Source organism: Silurus meridionalis, chromosome 23 (genome assembly GCF_014805685.1).
Source record: "Silurus meridionalis isolate SWU-2019-XX chromosome 23, ASM1480568v1, whole genome shotgun sequence".
NCBI classification, from domain to species: Eukaryota; Metazoa; Chordata; class Actinopteri; order Siluriformes; family Siluridae; genus Silurus; species Silurus meridionalis.
The window spans coordinates 9,988,092-10,010,100 of NC_060906.1; the positions used below are offsets into that span (position 1 = coordinate 9,988,092).

The following is a 22,009-nucleotide window of genomic DNA, read 5'->3' on the forward strand; positions in this document are numbered from 1 at the left end:
CAGACTATTGTTAAAAAAGGAGCAGTTGCTACACAGTGGTAAACGTGGCCCTGTTCCAACTTTTTTGCGATGTTTGGAATGACCTTATATTCCCTTAAATTGTACATCCCCCCCCAGATAAACATTTCTTTTCTACTATGATGGGTTGGAGATTTCCAAAGATTTTTTTCCAATTGGTGGTGTACTCTGCATGCAAAATTTGGAAACTGACATGCTCTTTATTCTTGTACTTGGTTCTACAACAGTTGGGTTTTTGAAGCTGAATAAAATCACATTCAATCATAGAAATATCACAAAATAACAAGAATGTGGATACAATGTGTGCAGGAGTATCCGCAGTAGTACGGTTGAATGTTCATACACACCTCGCCATCACATCCAAATCTCTTTCAGTTAGGTTTTAAACAAACTACATATTTACACACTATTTGTACTAGTGAGAAAAATATCCACACTGCATCCTTCATGGCATCTCTGTTGAGGAAAAAAAAACCCTCACAGATTTTTTGTAATATTTATAATGGTAATTTAAATGGAAACTGTAATTAGCTCTTTACTGGAAATGTGTTGCTTTTACTGGTATTGTCATGGCCAATTAATTTCAAAAGTAACAAATCCAGTAACAACATTGAAATGCCAAGCAAAAGAAACAAATTAAGTTCAAGATCAAGGGTTGTGAAGAGAACAAGGATTTTATTATGCAAAAACAAAGTTGTGCAGTTTTGTGGAAGCATAAAAAAAACCCCAAGTCAAATAATCTTTGTGCCCTCTTACGCAACCTGTATAACACCCATCTTTTTGTATTTTCCAACTATTACCTCATCCACCACCAATATCTACAAATACCTAATTAATAAAAATAATGGTGGCAAAACCCACCCATTACTATTTTTTAAGTAACATTTGAATTATTCCTGGTCAAGACCTTGGCCTGTTCATGATCCTTTAACACAGAAACCACATTAAACCCTGACCATCTATTTTCCTGACACATGTATTACTCTTGACAAAGCGCCTCTTCAGAAGTTAAGAGCAAGCTGCTTAGTGATGCGTCAAATATGCTGATTTTAATCACATCAATCACTTGCTTTAAAAATCCTGCTTTGAAATACATGACAAAAACATGTATTAATGCAAAAAAATTAACACCATAGTGGCATGTTAAGTGTATACCATTAACATAACATTTGGCAGACATCCTTATGCAGGGTGACTTAAATTTATTTAATGTATACAACTAAGTAGCTTTGGGTTAAGGGCCTTGCTCAGGGGCCCAGGAATGGTGTGGTTGGGATTTAAACCCATGACCTGAACTCAAAGTCCAATACCTTAGCCTCTAAGCTACTTTTAAGATAAAGAGTTTACAAAATATTTGGTTTTGGCTTGAAATGTACACAAAAACACTACGCAATTGTATTTGTAGTGGAACCCATTAGAAAGGTCTTATAGTTTTGTGATTGTTTTGTGTTTGTTTTTCCAGCAGGGATCCATGCATTGCAATGAATCCATCCTTTCACATACTAAGGCATTTTAATTCCAGACTCCTGTTTGTTCTTAAATCTGAGAATAGGAGCTGAAGCATACCAGCACTTATTGTTTAGAAGTGTGTCGATGCTGTAGGTGTGCTCTAGCGCCATCTAGTGTCAACTTCAAACTGCAACAGCTGAACACGTACACAAATACATAAATGTTGTTTTATTTATTTTATTATCAAGCGGATGATAAATCAATCTGTCCTTTTTTTTTTATTTTTATAAAGAAATAACCAAATCAAACCTAGGGGCTTTAGATTCATATATTCCACAATCATACTCGTATTATTTCTAGTACATGTTCACTTTAAGCCGAAAGGTGACGCTTGAACGGTGTGTGTACAAGCACACACACACACACACACACACGCAAACGCAAGACGGACTTGATGAGACGCGTTTGCACAGTGGATCAGTCTTCTGCATCAAACTCGAACACCTTGATCTGTGCATGAAGGAGGTGAGTTGCGTCTTTCATATGTGCATATGAGCTTCATCCATTACTGTTGTCTATCCGAATGGATGCATCACATCACATCACATCACATCTAACTACCTGCACTGCATTGGAAACACATTCGCTAGTTATCCTATTGCCTAATCCTGGCTTCTTAATCCAAAACCGCGATGTAGACCCGGACTATCAGGTTTTCCTAATCCGAAACCGTGATGTTTACATGTGACTGTTACATGTCAACCAGTTTGATCTGATAAACCCTACGAGCATGAGGAGGAAAAAAACATGGCGGCTGTATTTCCGGGTTGTGCTTATATGTACCTTTTTTGCTTTAGCTGCTCTACAATGCTCCTCAGATAGCTCCTAGCTGTTTCATGGCTCTTTAAATACTGAAAAAAGTGTGCCAAAGCACAATTTTTCCCATTTCCACTATATTTAGGTCAGAAATTATGATATAACATTAACAATAAAACCTAAACAGCCAGATGTTACATACACATGAGGATTTGTTTATCGAACGTGTTTTTATTTACTTATTGTTCTCAAAAGAGTCAGCATATTGGGGTGTGTGTGTGTGTGTGTGTGTGTGTGAGAGAGAGAGAGAGAGAGAGAGAGAGAAAAGCGAGTTAGGAAGCTGTTGGTTTAGTGTGTGTACTAAGTTCATTCATTCATTCATTCAGTACAATGAACCACGTATTGGTACAATAGACCTGTTTTGTTTTCTCACTAAAACCTCGATACCCGTCTTCTACAGCACTTAACTTTAGTTTAATTGTTTTACTAATTAAATAAAAGAGTGCAAACAGTTTTGTTTTTTTGTCACTGGATGCTGTAGCTTGTAGCTTGTAGGTGCTATGAATGAGGGATTGTATGGAGCAGGAATGTGAGTCCTGCCTGCGTGGAAGCTCTGCAGCTCAGCCTGTTCCTGTTAGGTTCATGTCCAACACTCCTTTTTATTTCTGAACAAAAAGGTGCTTAAAAGAAAGGACAAGTTTTTTTTTTATCATGTGTCCTGGATTGAGGTGAAGCACCTCATTGTTTTTGTGGTCAACAAAAAAAAAAACAGTAGTCTTTTCTGGTACACTGTATTATAACCAGCTCACAGACTCCTGTTCATGTTTCGAGTGTGTGCCAAGTCTTCCACACTGTTTAAGGATTTAAACCTGGGTTTGCACTACTTTCCTCAAATATAATCATTGAGTTGAGATCGGAGGTCAAGTGACGTTTCATTGGCATCCAGATTTCTGTCTGTCAATTTTTTTTTCTTTCCAAATCTTCCCCTCTGTGTGCTCTAACGCTTGTTTAAAAACCGAAGGACTATGTGGGATTGCGCTTAACTCGCAGGATGGAGAGTTTTGCATTCAAGTGACAACCTCAACAGTGATAGAACTATAATAAATGGACTTCTGGGGTCATCCAGTTGTGATTTGGTTCACTTTTTAGTTCCTGCCTCACATCATATGTCATATCATATATATATATATATTCGATCATAATATATATAAGATGTTGAGGTTTTTGTTGGGAGTGATGAGGATGGACAGGATTAGAAACGATATTAGAGGGACAGCACATGTAGGCTGTTTTGGAGACAAGGTGAGGGAGGCTCGTTTGAGATGGTTTGGACATGTGCAGAGGAGGGACATCGGGTATATCAGTAGGAGAATGCTGAGGATGGAGCCACCAGGCAGGAGGAAAAGAGGAAGGCCAGGGAGGAGGTTTATGGATGTGGTGAAGGAGGACATGCAGGTAGTTGGGTTGAAAGAGACAGATGTAGAGGACAGGGGGGTATGGAGACGGATGATCGGCTGTGGCGACCCCTAATGGGAGCAGCCGAAAGAAGAAGAAGAAGATATTGATACTTCCACCACTGGTTTGCTCATGAGGGACTAATCTATGATGCTAAAATTTATATTTTTAATGTATTTAATTCTGTACAGCTGTGTTGGGACCATGTCCGTTGTTGAAAGTTGAAAGCTATACAAATTAAATTGGAACGTGAAAAATCCTTGTTCCATCAATTTGACATTAGGTGTGTTTGCATGTGCCCATGTTCATCCATTTGAATGTATTTCACCCGATTTACAGATTTTGAAAGTATTGTTTCTTGTATCTAGTTTGAGTTCATATTTCTTTACATGCAGGTTATGTATATATTCCTACAGCTACAGAGCATCTGTTGGAGTGTACAAACCAAACATAGAAAAGCAGAGACCACTGAGCATGTGCACATGGTGTGTTGAATCTGATTAGATAAGAGTTTGAGTTTACATGACATTTTATCACCTAATTTATCAGACTTTTTCAGCCATGTGAGGTTCTTTCCCCAATCGTTACCACAAATCTCTAGGCATACATTTGTGCTGTAGCTATCTGACCTGAACACGGCATTGTCCACAATCTTTTGTCTATATTATGTATGTAATTGTATCTATTAAAGACGGTTTCTTTTAAGCCTGGATATTGCCGATTTGTGTCGTAAACCGATTAATCACTGGTCTGTCGTCAGAGGATCTTCACTGTGAAAGCTTATATGACATGTAAAGCAATAATACCAAAACAGCCCTCTCTACCTTTTTAGCATTTTCACATCATTCAAAATTCACAGCAGATTCAAAGCCATGCATATATGTGTGTATTTGTGTGTGGTGGCGTTCCTGTTTTCTACTAAAATGCATAGTTAACACCTATACACCATGTCTTGGGCTGACGGTGGCACGACTGTAGGGTTGCGTAAATATACAGAGGAAAAGCGCAATTGCCTTTTTTTTTTTAATCTGTCTAATTAGATTGATAAGCGTGACATGTTAATGCACTGGGAAAGTCCGAAGGCAGCAGGAGAGGTGATGACAGGAATTTGTTATTTAGCCAAGGGCATAATCCACCACCACACAACCTTTGTGTATTGATAACATTGCCATGAAATACATTTGTGGCCCAAAGTACAATGTATTTATCATTGCAGTGTTTTATATCCTTGGCATTACAAAATAAATGTTTTTAAAATGTAATCAAAATGTAATTGGTCACGATCGTCACATGGACTTCTGAAAGCCTGTGGTTTTAGTGCCATTGTCTGATGTCTAGACCACTGTAATCACATCTTGTTATCAAAATGTCACTTTCGCTGGGGAAGACAATATGACACATTCTGATTATCGAAAGCGTTTCTACGTAATCTATATCATAATAGACACTTTATGGACACAAAAAATCTGTGCATTTTGAACAACCCATTCCACATTTAATCCTCATTTGCTGTTATAATAACCTCCACCCCTCTGGGAACAAGTTCATTTAGAGACAAGGGTGTTAGTAAAGTCAGGTGCTGTTGTAGGGTTATGGTTAATGCTCCACATCTACAGACATCCTAAACAAATGTGTTTTTAAAAATGTAGTATGTAAAAGCATATCGACACATCATTTATCATGATATTGATCTAGTCATATTGTCCAGCTTAAACTTCCATTTATGTCTCTGAAACAAACTCCTCAATCAGGTCACGGAAATATCAGCAGATTACAATTCAATTCCATTAAATTAGTTAAATGCTTCAGATATTATTGTTTCTAGACATGTATGTTGTAATGCCATGGTATCCAGTAATGTTTTTACCTGGATTATATTATTATATTATCAGACCTGGAAGCCTCAACCATTTGGATTAGAAACACAGACATTTAGAGAATGCTCATTTGACTTGTGATTGATTTTCATATTCCTATTAGCTGCTGCCAGCGAGCAGTTCCTGACTTCAGGGCTTGTGTTCTATACTTCTCGTTAAACCTGTAATCATGGAAAAGTGTTCTTTGGGTGGTGGATGATTCTCACTGTCACATCAGTGACACTGAGGTAATTGTGATGTGATCGTGTTTGTTGTTAGTAGAATCAGGTGGAGTAGCATTGCTGGGATATTTTTGAACAATTCACTAACGCCTACGCCAACAGTTGAGCTACAGTTAAAACCATACATTTCCGTACATGTAGGCTATAGACATTTACACTGAATTTTACACACATTCCAAACATTTCACTTTACCATACAGTTTCTGTGTTGGATCAAATAGAGCAGCGGTCCCCAACCACGCCACAGACCGGTTTAACGACAAAATTTTCACAGACCTGCCTTTCAGGTGTGGTGGACAAATATACCAAAATAAAATGATACGACCGGCATAAAAACTGGTATTTTCTAAATATAATAATAAATGAATCCACTGTGTTTTGGTCATTTTGCTCGCTTGGGGGTTTGAATTTAGCGGTAATGTATTATGTGTTAGCGGCCGGAGCAGCCCCTTTAAGAAGGTAGCGGATGGAGGTAAGACATGTGACTGAGGCAAACATCATGACATGCATCAAGAGTGAGTCATAGACAGATGTGGCAGAGAGAATCCGGTAATTTTTTTTTTAAAATAAAACATTGTTCAGAATCAGATAATAAATAAAACGGAAATAATGTAAGTTACCAACTGACCCACGGACCGGTGCCGGTCCGAGGGCCGGGGGTTGGGGACCACTGATTTAGAGCAGGGGTGCCCAATACGCCAATTACGATCTACCGGTCGATCGCAAAGGTACTGTGTGTAGATCGCGTGACATTGCATCGCATCTTGAACTTAGGTGAAGGTAAACTTGTTGCTTCAGTTGCAGGTGATAAGTTTGAGTTATAAAAGGTTTCGAGTTTTAATATAATGTAGGTGTAACTAATTAGGTGGATTTATATGTTTTACCTGTAGCTTGATTAACCGCAATAGTGGTTGTGTTGTAAAGTGGTGTGAATGACAAAACGGAGACAATTAATGTATTTTAATTGTCCTACTTTATATTAAACATTTTACAGAATAAACAAAAAAAATATATAATTGTGAAATAATTGTCAGATTTGGATAAAAAAAAACTGGTTTTAAGAAAATTTGGCTTAATTTTGTTAAAATTCTTTTATTTATTAATAATGAAATTATGTTTATAAACAAATTTTCTTTCTGAAATGCATTCTTCTGTAATAAAAATCTAATAACTATAATATTCAAAATGGAAATTTTCCTACATTTTCACCTACTTTTTCTGTCACTTTTACGGCCTCGAACTGTATGTTTTTGTTCGCCTGGTGTGATGAGGAAGTTCCCAGACACGCCATCACATAGATAATGCGGGAAAAAAAACTTTTCATTTACTTGTTTGTGCGGTTGTGATTGAAGTTAGTCTCTTCATTGGAACAGGAACAGTAAGTGCAGTTTGCACAAAACAGTGTGTTGTGTCATTATATTGACTTTATGTTCACACTGCACCCAACGTCTTGTATATATCAGATACATTATGTTTAAACATGGACACATTGCCCTTATGCAAATATTTTATATCCGGATATGATATGAGTTTCAGGATTCAGATATAAGGTGTATGCTGCTGCAAGGTGTAAATATTAGATGCTTGTTTTAATTTCCTCTTTATTGAGTGGCTATAGTGTGATGAATGTTCTGCAGAAAAACTACTGAAATCACTTTAAATTTAGCCTTACAAAGGCAGACAGCATTATGATTCACAAACCACATTTATTCCTTTGTTGTTAATTTTTACCGGATTTAAATTCAGCAGTCTTAATTTGTCATCAAATCCTAAAATGAAGGCTGTAATCTAGATGTCGACCAATTAATCGGTTTTGCCGATTACCGATAGTTGATTGCTGGAACAAAAATCACTTGCCGATAGTTTTTCCGGCTTTCCGGTCCACTGTCATCACGGGAGCGGCCTCTAGAGGCAATTCACTGACACCACAGGCTACATGGAGAGTGCAATATATTAATTATAAATAATTTATTAGTTATATAATTATATTTATTAATTCATATATTCATATTTATTTTCTTTAATCGGTTATCAGCAAGTACGATCCAGCTTAGCTATAGGCATCGTAGCTATATGACCTCAAATTTGATCACAACTGTGATTCAGCCTGAATTTTTTTTACAATATTTAAAAACCACTTTGTTGCATTTCTTCTGGTGTTATTGACATCAGACCTTTGCGGGTTTTTTGTTTTTTTGCCTTCTCAGTAAAATCAATGGTTATGTTTTGTGTTTTAACGCATTAAAATAAAATAAAAATAATTTGCATATTACTGAATGTAGGACCTTTTCCTGGCCCTCAATTCACAATCTGAAGAAAACAAATGTTCTAAAACAGGCATACATTTTCTTCTTACCAAATAAAGTATGCAGCAAAAATCTGTGTCTGAAGTGATTTCTGTACATGTAGTGTCTTTTTTTTTTTTGTGTTGTATGAATTAACTGTCATTATCAGAATGAAAACAGTAGAATCGCTTATCTCTGTCCTGTTCTCTTCCCACTTAGCCCCTGGTTCTCCTCTGCGAGTGTTTTCTCTGGTGGTGCACAGTAGTTGAGGCTCTGCCATGCCCAGGGCGTGACCCATCGTGTTACCTTCTCCTCCTTCATCATGAAGCTGAAGCAGCGTGTGGTGGTGCTGTGCGGTGTGCTGCTGTTGCTGGGCCTGGCCAAGCTTTTCCTGCTGGATGGAGGCGAAGGCTCAGCTGCCAGCCGCCGTGACCTGCGTGCCTTCCGCAAGATGGAGGCCAGCCTAGCTCTGGCCAAGAATGCCCGTCTTACACACACGTTGCAGTCACCGTGGGAGGTGGCGGCACAGTGGGTGGGGCCACGTGAGGTTTACCCAGATGAGACCCCTGAGCTGGCCGCTGTACTCAGTGCCTTGACCAGCGCCCGAATCCAGAGAGCCGACGTCGGCTATAAAGGCACCCAGCTTAAAGCACTTCTGGTGCTCGATGGAGGACAGAAGGTGGTGTTCAAGCCCAAGAGGTGAGATGCTGGAAGATGAGAGAGAGGTATAATGCTAAACAAACGAGGGAGCATGTTATTTTCGAACATTGCAAAAACCTCTTGTTTTGAAGCATTACTGAAAGGCAGTGAAGTATTTACTATAAGTGTATGTGTTTAGAAGTGGGCACTTTATAAGAAACACTAAATTGGATCAGTGCTCCTGTTCTTAAAACAGTCTCAGTTCATGGTGGAATCGATTTTACAATCTTCCACATTCCCTTTGGAATTCTATCCCATGCTGACAGTCAAAAGTTGTGCCAATTTGTTTTAACTAAATTACACTTACTAGACGAGTAGAGGTCGACGGATAGCGGATTCTACCGATAGATAGGTTGCATCGTATAACCAATTAATCAACTGATAGATTTTTATAATGGATACTGAATAAAAAATTTAAATAAAATTAAAATTTGCTACATTGAATAAATATGAATATTAATTATATTAATAAATATTGACAAATACAAGACATGCATTTGAAACAAAAGTAACACACCAAATATATAAAACAGTTACACAAAATTAATAAAAAGACACTTCAAATAGCAACAACATTTCAAGTATGACATAGTCCATTTCAAGTTCTTGTTCTATTTAAATATTCAAAGTTAAGAAATCTCAAATTATAATAGAGAAAGCAGAGCTGCTGCACTTGGTGTCCAGTGAGTCGTCTCTTCTTGGCATCATAAAGCATGCCCACAAACAGCACTCTAGACACCACGCTCATACCCTATTATGACCGCAGACTTTCTCAGTCACACCAGCAACAGGTGCAGCCGGAAAACTATTGGTTGACCTCTAAATAGAAGCATGATATAATTGTTCCTGGAGTGACGGTACAAACAATGAGGCATCAGTTGATAATTAAACTATAAATACAAGGTGGGATTGCAGTGTTGCACAGTAACGTTGCAGTGCTTTAATTATAGCTGTACTTTAATGCAGATGTCTCTCTTTCACAGGTACAACAGAGATTATGTGGTTGAAGGAGAGCCCTATGCAGGCTACGACAGGCATAATGCAGAGGTCGCTGCTTTTCACCTGGATAGGTAAAACCTCCACATATTCTAAGGAAGTACCCAGTGCACGGCACTAATTTAAGATGCATTATAACATTTATACAGGAAGAGGACCGAATCAATAAATTTAGCTTGCTTACATGATTCAATCGCTAGATTTTGCACCAGTTTCTCCCAGATGGACCAATGGACAGTCTCTTTCTCCTCTACAGGATCCTAGGCTTTCGGAGAGCACCTCTAGTGGTGGGGAGATTTGTGAACCTCCGCACAGAGATTAAGCCCGTTGCAACGGAGCAGCTGCTGAGCACGTTTCTCATGCACGGTACGTCTATCTCCTCTCTGTCGGTCATTTGAGAAAGTGTATATTACATTATGTATTTCTTATCAAAATGTAGCCGGCATTAGAATTATAATGAGGCATTAGAATTACTAATATGGTGTGTGGGATATGGTGTGTGATTTAACAAATATTTCTGCAGGGTATCTGTACTAGTCAGGATCCTCAGGGAGCAAACATGTCGAGTTGAATCACAATAAAAAAAAAATCTATACCGAGGCAGAGAAAATGTGCAGAACACGAGGGTACACATAGAGCATATGTTCTAAATTATAAATGCACATATTGAATATATGTAGCTGAAGTCTCAGACACACTGTAGAAATGAAACACAATGGGAACAATAGTGTTTTGGAATCAAACCTTTTATCGGAATGCTAGAGATGACCGTAAACGACTTGAAAAGATACTTTGCCCGGTTGAACGTGTGAGCACATTCCACTTTCTTATTCTTCGACGTCAGAAGGCAGTTATACTTTGCACAACCAGAGGGCAGTGTTGCCTGTTCCAAATCAGAGTCCCAGAGGGGAACAGCCGAAAGTTTTTTCTAACAGAGGTTGCCGTGACAAAGTACTGTATTTGATAAAGTTACCACCGATATATATATTTATTTATTTTACTCACTGAAATTTGTTTGACATTTTTTCACGCTCAGCTCTGGTTCCTCCATGGATTTTTCACTTTTCAATACGGTCGTATTAGTGTTAAGGGCGTTTCATTTGTTGTGTCGCGCAGAACTGTCTTGCTTTGCATCTGGATTAAAGCACAGCCCTAATAAATACACTTCTTACTCTATTACAACCTTTTGTGAAAACTTTGAAACCCACCTTCACACACTCTATACATAGTGTATGTGTTTTCCCTGTGAAGCTTGTGTGAACCATGCTTTACCCATAAACCCATCTTCTTTTTTTTTAGACATCTGTATGTGTATGTATTTATTTATTTATTTGTTCAGATGTATGTGTATGATGCTACTCAGAGGTGCAGGTTGAGGTCATGGTTGTTCCGCTGGGTTTTTAAAGGGGTTCTTGTGGGCTTCTACACACTGGATCTAAGCAGCAGCTGTGCAATCAGCTGCCTGCAGTTATACCCCAGGCAAACCACAGGGCCTCAGGGTGCATTCATCACCAAGTAGTCTGTCAGTCCCAGGCATCCTTGTCTTCAATTCTGCACTTTTCACCCTGTCTGTTGCAATTCTTTGCCTTTTCTAAGAACCTTATTTCAGGAGCATGTAGTCCTTTGAATGCTCTCTGCTGCTAGTCAGAGAGACTTAGAGTACAATGCACAAATCTTTCCCCTAACCCTTAATTCAGGGGAACAGTCATGAAAAACCATGGAATTTTAAAATAGCAATATTCCAGGCATGGAAAATGGGAATTTCTTTCATCTCACATGACGTTCTCTGCATGGGGTAACGTCAACTCACAGTTGCAGCCTTTACTTATGTAGTAAACTCGCGCAGTGGGGAAAATGCGATCTAATACCGTTTGGCTTCATGATGAAAAGGATCGAATTGAGAGAGTTAAAGCCCGAGGACGCCAAAATATACACCGTGTCGTAAAACGTTCGATATTTCGAAACACGAGAGAGGCAACGCTACATAGCCATGCTAAAGGTACAAACCACCAGTCTGCTTGCCCAACAGCTCCCAACCTGATCACCAGCTTTTTTACCCATGTGACTGGCGTGAAACCTCTCCCTGCTGCAATTCTTTCCTTCCATCCACTTTAAAAATGAGAGCATTCTTAGTGCCGTATCCAGAAACGAAGCGCTAGATGAGGTACAATGGTCGGTAAAGGTGGCTTAAGGTTACAAGTTTTGTGAAGACACAAGCCAGCATGTTTCATGCTATATTCTAAGACAGCAAGATAGCATCGCATGAACGCAAGTGCTGATGTTTCTCTACTTTTCGGACTGGCTCCTTATTTTAAGAAACTGTCTTTAGCAGCCGTATCGAAACAAAAAGTCTATGTTCTGTTACTTAATGAAAGCCTGAATCACCATTGACCGTCAAACAGTTCAACATGCAAGTCAGGATATGGGACGGTGCGAGGGAGTTTATAGGCCATTTATCAGCTCAAGACATTGCTGAGGAAATGACTAACTTGCTTTCAGAGATCAGAATCGAGTATCTTGTCTAAACGTGAATCAGAAAGTATTCAAAATGCTCCGGAAGCAATTAAAGAATGACGCGGGTCTCCAATTAACATCAGTTAGTTTGGGTTGCACATACTGCACAATGCGTTCAGAGATGGTGTCAAACCACCGGAAGTTGAACACGACCCTCTTGCTTGTTCCGCTGATCCACGATTGCCCTGCCTGTCAAGAAGATTTTATAACAGCAACCGGTTGTAACACACTCCTGCTTAAGTATATTTGAGCATGGATCTTTCTTCTTGTATACGTAGAGGTTTCATAAAACATTTAGGCCATGAAAATGTACCTCAAAATCATGGAACTGTATTGGTAAAAATGTTTACAAACTCTGTTAAACAATTTCATCCCCTTTTTTTTTTGGTGCTGCACCTATAATCCGAGAATGACTGTTTTCTGACTGAACCTGTTTGCAGAAAAGAAAAAACAGAATAAAGATATAAATAGATGCCAGATATCTCAATAATTCAAGTTCATGTATTTTTAATCACTGCAGTAAATTTCAGCTATGTATGGATTCATGATGTGTTTTACTGAATAGCCCTTAATCAAGATTTTAAAAAACTTTTCTTTATAGAATTAAAAAGGTTTACTTTTTTTTTTTGTCTCAAATAAAACCAGCCCTGTATATAGAGGTGTATTAAATAGTATGTCGGTGAGAGAGATCAGAAAAAATTTACTTTGAGAAAATTTACTTTCCTCGTTACTGTGAAGGAATCACTGCCTTCCTGTGACTAATTGTACAGCTAACAAAGGAATATTAGATTTATAAAACTTTTAGCAAACTGCAAGACATTTGTACAGTTTTTTCTTTTGCTTCATCATTTTTCAGAAAGACTGGCTGGGATAATTGGGGAGAAAAGGAGAAAGACGTGACTCATAATTGCATGATGTGTTCTATTTTTAGACCAGACAAACAGCAAAGAAATTCCTTTCTCTGAATTGTGCAACTGTGTTAAATGTAGGGAACATGCATTAAGTTTAGTATTATGCAGTGTCTCCTTTTTTTTTTTGGGATCTCCCATTAGGGGTTGCCACAGCAGATCATGCTCTTTCCTCTACATTTGCCTTTTTCAAAAGAACTACCTGCATGTCTTCCTTCACCGAATCCATAAACCTCCTCCTTGGCTTTCCTCTTTTTCTCCTTCCTGGCGGCTCCATCCTCAGCATTCTCCTACTGATATACCCAATGTCCCTCTTCTGCACATGTCCAAACCATCTCAATTGGGCCTCTCTCACCTTGTCTCCAAAACATCCTACTTGTGTGGTCCCTTTAATAAAATCGTTTTTAATCTTGTCTGTCGCTCCCAATGAAAATCTCAGCATCTTTAGCATTGCTACCTCTAGCTCCGCCTCCTGTCTTTTACTCAGTGCCACTGTTTCTAAACCATACAACATCGCAGGTCTCACCACAATCCTATAAACTTTTCCTTTCACTCTTGCAGATACTCTTCTATCACAAATCACTCCTGTCACTCTACTTCACCCACTCCACCCTGCCTACACTCTTTTCTTCGCTTCTCTAACACACTCTCCATAACTTTGCACTGTTGACCCCTGGTTCCTGAACTCCTTTACCTTCTCCACCTCTTCTCCCTGCAACCGCACCACTCCACTGCCCTCCCTCTCATTCACACACATGTACTCTGTCTTACTCCTACTGACTTTCATTTCCCTTCTCTCCAGCGCGTACCTCCAGCTCTCCAGGCTCTTCTCAACCTGCTTTCAACTATCGCCACAAATCACAATATCATCCGCAGACATCATAGTCCATGGAGACTCCTGTCTGACCTCGTCTGTTAACCTGTCCATCACCACTGCAAACAGGAAAGGGCTCAGAGCCGATCCTTGATGCAATCCAACCTCTACCTTGAACCAGTCTGTCGTTCCTACTGCACACTTCACTGCTGTCACACTGTCCTCATACATGTCCTGTACCACCCTCACATACTTTTCTGACACACCTGACTTCCTCATACAATACCACAACTCCTCTCTCGGTACCCTGTCGTACACTTTCTTTAATCCACAAATACACAATGCAACTCCTTCTGACCTTCTCTATATTTCTCCATCAGCATTCTCAAAGCAAATAATGTGTCTGTGGTGCTCTTCCTTGGCATGAAACCATACTGTTGCTCACGGATGGTCACCTCTTCTCTCAGCCTGGCTTCCACTACTCTTTCCCATAATTTCATGGTGTGACTGATCAACTTTATTCACCTGTAGTTACTGCAGGTCTGCACATCTCCTTTATTGTTAAAAACTGGTATCGGCACACTCTTTCTTCATTTCTTAGGCATCCTCTCACCTTCCAAAATCTTGTTAAAAACTCCACTGCCATCTCTCCTAATTATCTCAATGCTTCTACTGGTATGTCATCTGGTCCTACCGGCTTTCCACTTTTCATTCTCTTAATCACTGCTCTCACTTCCTCTTTACTAATCCTATCCACTTCCTGTTTCACCATCTCCACATTCGTGGCATTTAGCCACATCCACATCATCCAACCTTCTCTCTCTTTCATTTTCCCCATTCCTTCTCAACACACTCTACTCATTATTCAGTATTATGAAGTGTCTAGACAAGGATTAATATTATTATATTAGTATTTTAAACTTTCCCTCAGTTTAGTACTTCATTGTAGCAAGGGGTTAAAATTATGAATGCATTCATTTATTTACATTTAACAAATGTTTTGACCTGGTTACTTTGGCAGCTGAAGCAGAGTCTGAACTGAGAACAGTGCCAATGCACCAGTCCATGTACAGACAGACCCACAGCTACAGGAAACTAAGCATAATCTTCCCAATAATCATGTTTTGGTATGTGGAAGATAACTGGATAAATCTCATAGAGAACATGCAAAACTAAGGATTGAATTGTGGTCCCTAAAGCTGAGTAAACAAGCAAAGCTAGATGTATAGATACATTAGATGGACAGAAGTATTGGAACATCTGACTTTTTCATCCGTAAATGCGCAAAAGCCAGTTCCACTGAGATATGGTCTACATGGATTGGAGTGGAAGATCTTGAGTGACCTGCTATAAAGATCTGACCTCAACTCTATAAAACACCATTGGGATGAATTGGAACGCTGACTGCACCCCAGGCTTCCTTACCTCATCTACATCACTAAACTTTACAAACACCCTTGTGAGTGAATGAGCACAAATCTCCACAAGCACACTCCAGAATCTAGTAGAACATCTTCCCAGAAGAGTGGAGGTTATTATCAAATTAAATGGAAAATAATGGGAAATGGGATGTTTAAAAAAAAAAAAAAAAAAAAGCTGTTTTCTAACTAATTTTAGTTTGCATTGTCTGTAGTCAAAGCATTCCCTAAACAAGAGAGCAGGACATAACAAACCCATTTTTCCAAACTGCATAACTGTGTTTGATGTTGGCCCATGAAATGAAGCAATGACATGGCGTGTGAAATAAACAAATTTACAGTTGCCGAGCATGTCTAGGCATTGCACACATATAACTCTTGTTAGTGTCGTCTACGTACTTTGACAGAGTCAGGCCACACCAGGCATTGCACCAGACATTACAGAAAAGGAAACGCAACAACGAGCAGCTTCTGAGACAAAGACAAATAGAATTGGAATTTCCAGTTCGAAGCTTTGTCTTGAAACGTTCTCAGGAAAACGTAGTTGATTTGTAAACAAGTCAGTTATCGCCAAGTGTTTACACCCTGCCTGTATTAAGCATCAACAGGTTCATATATCAGTGCAGTAAAAGTACAAATCCCCTGCTTAAATATTACCCCAGTTCCATTTGTACTTGAGTAAAACTTAAAAAATAAAAATAAAAAAAAAGTATTTATTCTGATCGTTCTTAAATTGTCGTCGGCTTCTCCTATTACGGGTCGCCACAGCAGATCATCCCCCCCCACTGATCTACGAAAACTGTATTATGATAATAAATACAGTTCAGTGTTTCATTCTTCTGCACATCATATCGATTTAAGAGTTTTCTATAGTTTCAGTAACACGGTGAGGTTTATTTAGGCAGTTATTAATAATTACTTGATAATAATAAGGCAGACATTGCAGTTAATATGAAAAAGTATCATACGCAATAACAGGAAACTGCCTTACATAGGTTGCATTGTTTCCTCAGAACATGGGATTTTTTTTCATAAGTGCCAGATTGGGGCATGTTGTGACATGTAATTGTTATATATTTTAAACAAAAGTCTGTTTTGATATTAATTTTGTCTACTGTTTAATATTTTTTTGTTGGTTTCATTGCTTTACTTTAATATTGTGGTATGCAAAGTGGCATATAGCGTAACAAATGTATTATTAATGAATTTATTTAATTTTTTTTTAAATAAATTATTTTCAAAAATGACCCAATCCTATGAAATGTTCTCGAAAGTTCCACATTTCTGCACGTTTTGTTTTGTTGACTGAACAAGATGAAGAAACACAACTTTAAAATAATATAACATATAACATTATCAAAATAAAAAAAGATTGCCTGGTCTGCAGTGTCAATAAATACATGATTTATTTATGCACATCGTATATTTTAGCATGGTCAACATTTGCCTTCTGAAAGTTTAGTGTCCATAGCAAATAAGCAAACTACTAAACACCTTGTGACTGGTGAAGACATGTAATGAAAAAAAAATATATATATTATTTTAAATTTGATGGCAAATTTTTTAGAAAGATCGTTTTTTTTTGTTGTATTTTTTAAGGGTTTTTTTTTTTTAGTTCTTTAAAATTTATTTTGGATGAGGTCAAGGGTGATCAATCTTTGCAATACCGAAAATTCAAAGACACTATTGCTGAGATATAGTCAGTAAACTTTGCTCCAAAGACACTCATTAAAATCATCCAGTTGTGGTTTCATGATCGATTCAAGATTCATACAGTCTGTTAAACCCATACATTGAAATTCTTACTTGTGAATCTTCCAAGCAATCTATGACGATTCATACGGCAAAGAAACCACACAATACATGAATTGCAAATGTACTGTTTCACATTTGAATGCAGTTTATTCATTTAATGCACTGTATTCTTTTAAAGTACCAGGGAACACATTGTTGCCGATATACGATTCAGATTTCTTTTTGCCCGATTACGTCCCCCAACCCCCCCCCCCACCCCCTTCATCTCAATGAAGTAATCTAATAGTAAATGTTATTCCCATTCTCTCTATAAATGTTAAATGTTAATGTTAAATGAATATGTTTCCTCCTGGTCAGCGCGCGCACACACACACACACACACTCCACACCTATAAGCAATCCAATTACTAAGCTTGCACTATCAAATGGTTAATGTATAGAAGCAGTAGCATTTAAACACTAGGTTTTTCTCCCTCTTTATTTGTTTTATTAAGAGAATAGTTGTGTGTGAAAATCACAGTGTGGAAGTGTGCCGAAATCACACACAATCCTTCAGGCAGAATGATTTACACTTGGGATGTATTTGGAACAATCACCCTGAAACTACTGAACAAAAAAAACCGAAAAAATCACATTTACTTATAAACCTCTGCTTTTCGATGCAAACTTCCAAACAATAATTATTGTTAGCTGATTGTAATTTGCGTGTCTTTAATGAACATTTAATAATCTTAAACAATACATTGTCTGATTGGTAACATTTGGACCAAAGGAATGTAATTATTTTATAATTGCAGTGATTAATGATCACTTTTCCTTGTGTATGCATGTAGGGAATAATACCTGCTTCTTTGGGAAGTGTTATTACTGCCGGGAGAGTGAACCTGCATGTGCTGAGGGCGACATCATGGAGGGGTCAGTGACGCTCTGGCTTCCTGATGTCTGGCCATTGCAGAAACACAGACATCCCTGGGGACGCACATACAGAGAGGGCAAACTCGCCAGGTACACACACACACACACACACACACACACACACACACAAACGTGTCAATTCTGGAAATGTAATGAATGAGCATTTAGTGTTGACGATGAGGTTCCTCTCAAGGATTCTTCCTCATGGCATCTCAGGAAGTTTTTTCTTAGCCACAGTCACCATCATTAAGAATATACATACAATTATAAGAAACAAACTTATACGTTCTTATATACAACTTTATAACTGCTTTATCTGTGCAAAGCTGCTTTGATACAGTGTCCACTGTTAAAAGCGCTACACAAATATCGATTTGAAATTATGCCTGTACATGTAGGATCAATTTTATGGTTGTATCATGGGTCGAACTGTAGATCAGATAAAATCGAACAAAGATCATTTATAATAATGAAAATGAAAAAAAAAAAGCAGAAGTCAACACTAAGGAAATACCAGACACAAAAAAGGATCAGACTTAAACCTTCGAATAGAATAGAATAGCCTTCATTAACACATATACATTAGAGCACAGTGAAATTTGTTCTTCGCATATACCAGCTTGCTTGGAAACTGGGGTCAGAGACACAGGAAGTTATAAATAGACCAACGTGACAATTTACAGAGGGGTTCTGGGAAGTCAGAAGGCGCTCAGCAGGAAGCTCAAAAAAGACCTTTAAATTTCTTCTCCTTACTTTTCACTTTTTGATGACTTCATACTCACCGCCATGTGCTACTCAGCCACTTCCTCTTTTGCTGCTTTTGTCTCTTTTTCCGTGGTGGTGTTTACTTAAAGACAACACAAACTGGTGCTTAACCCCCCTCCAGCTTTTCCAACACTATATATGTATCCAGCACTATATATAGTTTCGGAAACCCGCAACTCTCTCTCTCTCTCTCTCTCTCTCTCTCTCCTCATATATATATATATATATATATATATATATATATATATATATATATATATATATATATATATATATATATATATACATACATACATATACACACACACACACACTATATATATATATATATATATATATATATATATATATATATATATATATATATATATATATATATATATATATATATATATATATATATATATATATATGTGTGTGTGTGTGTGTGTGTATGATCTGTTTTTATCTCATATATTTAGTTTTTTGGATTTGATTTAGGTGGGAATATGATGAGAGTTACTGTGAAGCAGTAAAGAAGATGCCTCCATACGATGCGGGTCCGCGCCTCTTGGACGTGATCGACACGTCGATTTTCGATTACCTGATCGGCAATGCAGATCGGCATCACTACGAGAGTTTCCAAGACGACGGTGGAGCCAGCATGCTCATTCTACTGGACAATGCGAAAAGGTGATGAGAAAAGGACAGAAGTCAAATGATAATGTGTAAATACAGTAGATGTCGTGCTGGAAATAAACGTGTGTGCTTGGTTTGCAGTTTCGGGAACCCAGCTTTAGATGAAAGAAGCATTCTGGCTCCTCTCTATCAGTGCTGCATGTGAGTGTATATACCTTTTTTTTTATACTTATTAGTATTAGAAAGCTGTAAATACTTAACTATTCGTTATAAATGAAGGTGTCTGCCTTGGGCATGGACTGTTGAGAATTTGTTTCCCACATATTTCATTAAACCTAAAGCATTTTAACCATCCTATAATATCAAGAGTGCATTGTATGGGGCAGGCTTTTAATTCTGTTGTAATGTGCTGAATCAACACTATTACTCTGGTTTAGTGGTGTGCACAGGAGTGTTTCTGAATTTCCTCATTTATGCCCAAAAAAAGTCTCACTTAGAGTTATGGAGTGTATTTTCCATTTCCCAAGATATTAGATTTTCTTGAGATCTTGTATATTGAATTATTCTTTTTTTTTTTTTTGAGCCCAACGCACGCCTGCTCACGTTCGCTTCAGTTAGATGGAAGCAAAAATATCAGACACAATTAAATAGCAATTGATTGTACTCTTACACAGGCAGCTTTTCTGTTCCCAATTCTGACTGAATCCTAAACAAAATGAATATCGACTGTAACACAAAATAACCGTCGTTCCTGTTCGTTTGCATGCGTTTGCTCTCGATCGCAACCTGGACCCTGCGATTTCTAGAGAATTTTTCAGAAGGAAATAAACCAATTGATTGGTATGATCGTTTTCCCCCCGTTTTTTTTTTTTTTTTTTTTTACTGTAAATGTAGAACTTTGTGGTCAGTCGAGGTGCCGTTAAAGCGGTGGTTTAATGAGGTCGCTGGGCTTTTGATAATGACTCAGATTATTAGGCTTCCAAGAAGCATACGAGTGAGTCGCAGCAAACAGGACATCAGAGTTGCCTATGTTTCTGGCATCCTTTTGAAAAAGGTTCAACAATCATTTTATGACTGGACCTATTTGTTTCTGCCCACTCTTCTGGTTTCTGTGTGTGTGTGCGCTCTCTCTGGCATTTCTCTATACGATCTGTGTGTATGTGTGCTAGAAAAAGAGCAGGAAAACAAAGAGTGAGTAGAACTGATTGCTAAGAATCATCTTTCTTTCCGTTAGAAAATACTGGACTGCTCAGCAGGATTTATTTTTCTTCCAATTCCGGCATGCACACATTTTTATTTCCTATAAATTAATGAATGTCAACATGTACTGGTGCAAATTGCAAGTGCTGCATCTGCTTTCCTCTCGCAATGACTTTCAATCTGGTTTCTTGCTCTCACTTTCTCTTGCTCCTACTCACCGCGTTTCTGTTTCTTGCTCACGCTCTCAATTTCTCTGTCCTTCTCTCAGGGTACGCGTGTCCACTTGGAACAGATTAAACCTGCTGAAGGGCGGGGCTCTGAGTTCAGCGATGCGTCAGGCCACGGCCCACGACCCAGCCCACCCAGTTTTGACTGAGGCTCACCTCGCTGCACTCGACCGGCGTCTCAGCGGCATCCTAGCCAACATACGCCAGTGCATAGAGATGCAGGGAGCAGAGAGCACACTTATCGAAGACCGCATGAACCTCCCTCACCCCTAAACGCGAGACAGAGCGTACGAGAGAGGGGGGGGATTGGTAGCATTTTCAAATGAATTGAATGCTGCCTGTCAGTGCAGACTCATGCCTTCAGAGGCTCACTTCCTGCATTGCAAGAAGACCTTAAAACTGTGGGAAGTTACCTCAACCCAAGCAGGAAGTCGTCTCATAACGCAGTAACATTGGTGCAGACCCTTGTTTTTCCACAAACCAAAAATGTTATTTTTCTCAAATTTACACACACACACACACCTTTCTAAACTTTTTTCTGTCTACATTCTTCACAACATGGATCCACACAGTACCAATGTGTTCCTATTTCCTTGCAATGTTCTTACTTGGCCTAATATTTTTTTTTTTCCTATGATTTTCTCTCTCTCGCTGTCTCCAATTTTAACAAGCGGCCTGAAATGGTGACATCGCCTGGTCCTGTACGGGCTCAGGGACATTCCAGAGCAGCTGTAGGGACGTTCTCAGGCCCGGGCTGCCCCATACTGTATATCAAGGGGAGCACCAGTAAAATTTTGCCACTGACATTATAAATCAAAGCATTAACAGACTTTTGGCGGATAGCCTACCAAAAAAAAAAAAAAAAAACACAAAAAAAAAAACCAGATTGTACATAAGCAACTATTTAATGACGATATTGAAACATGAATGGTTTTAATGATTTAAAAAAATATATAACGTTGAAAGTGTACGATGCAGGCTTGCCTGCTTTTGAAATGTGCAGTATGATTTCAGGATATAAACGGGTAGTGGGTAGAAGAAGCTGCTACTGAAGCTCTG

At 38.5% G+C, this 22,009-nt stretch overlaps 1 protein-coding gene across 1 annotated transcript; it reads left to right on the forward strand.

Moving 5' to 3' along the window:
- The first annotated feature begins 1,838 nt into the window (after positions 1-1,838).
- fam20b (FAM20B glycosaminoglycan xylosylkinase) lies at positions 1,839-21,872 on the forward strand. Its single transcript, XM_046836591.1, has 8 exons — positions 1,839-1,992; positions 8,341-8,820; positions 9,804-9,890; positions 10,073-10,182; positions 18,059-18,230; positions 19,386-19,577; positions 19,665-19,724; positions 20,992-21,872. The coding sequence occupies exons 2-8, from the start codon at positions 8,444-8,446 to the stop codon at positions 21,221-21,223; spliced, it is 1,230 nt and encodes a 409-aa protein (XP_046692547.1). The 5' UTR covers positions 1,839-1,992; positions 8,341-8,443; the 3' UTR covers positions 21,224-21,872.
- The last annotated feature ends 137 nt before the right edge of the window (positions 21,873-22,009 follow it).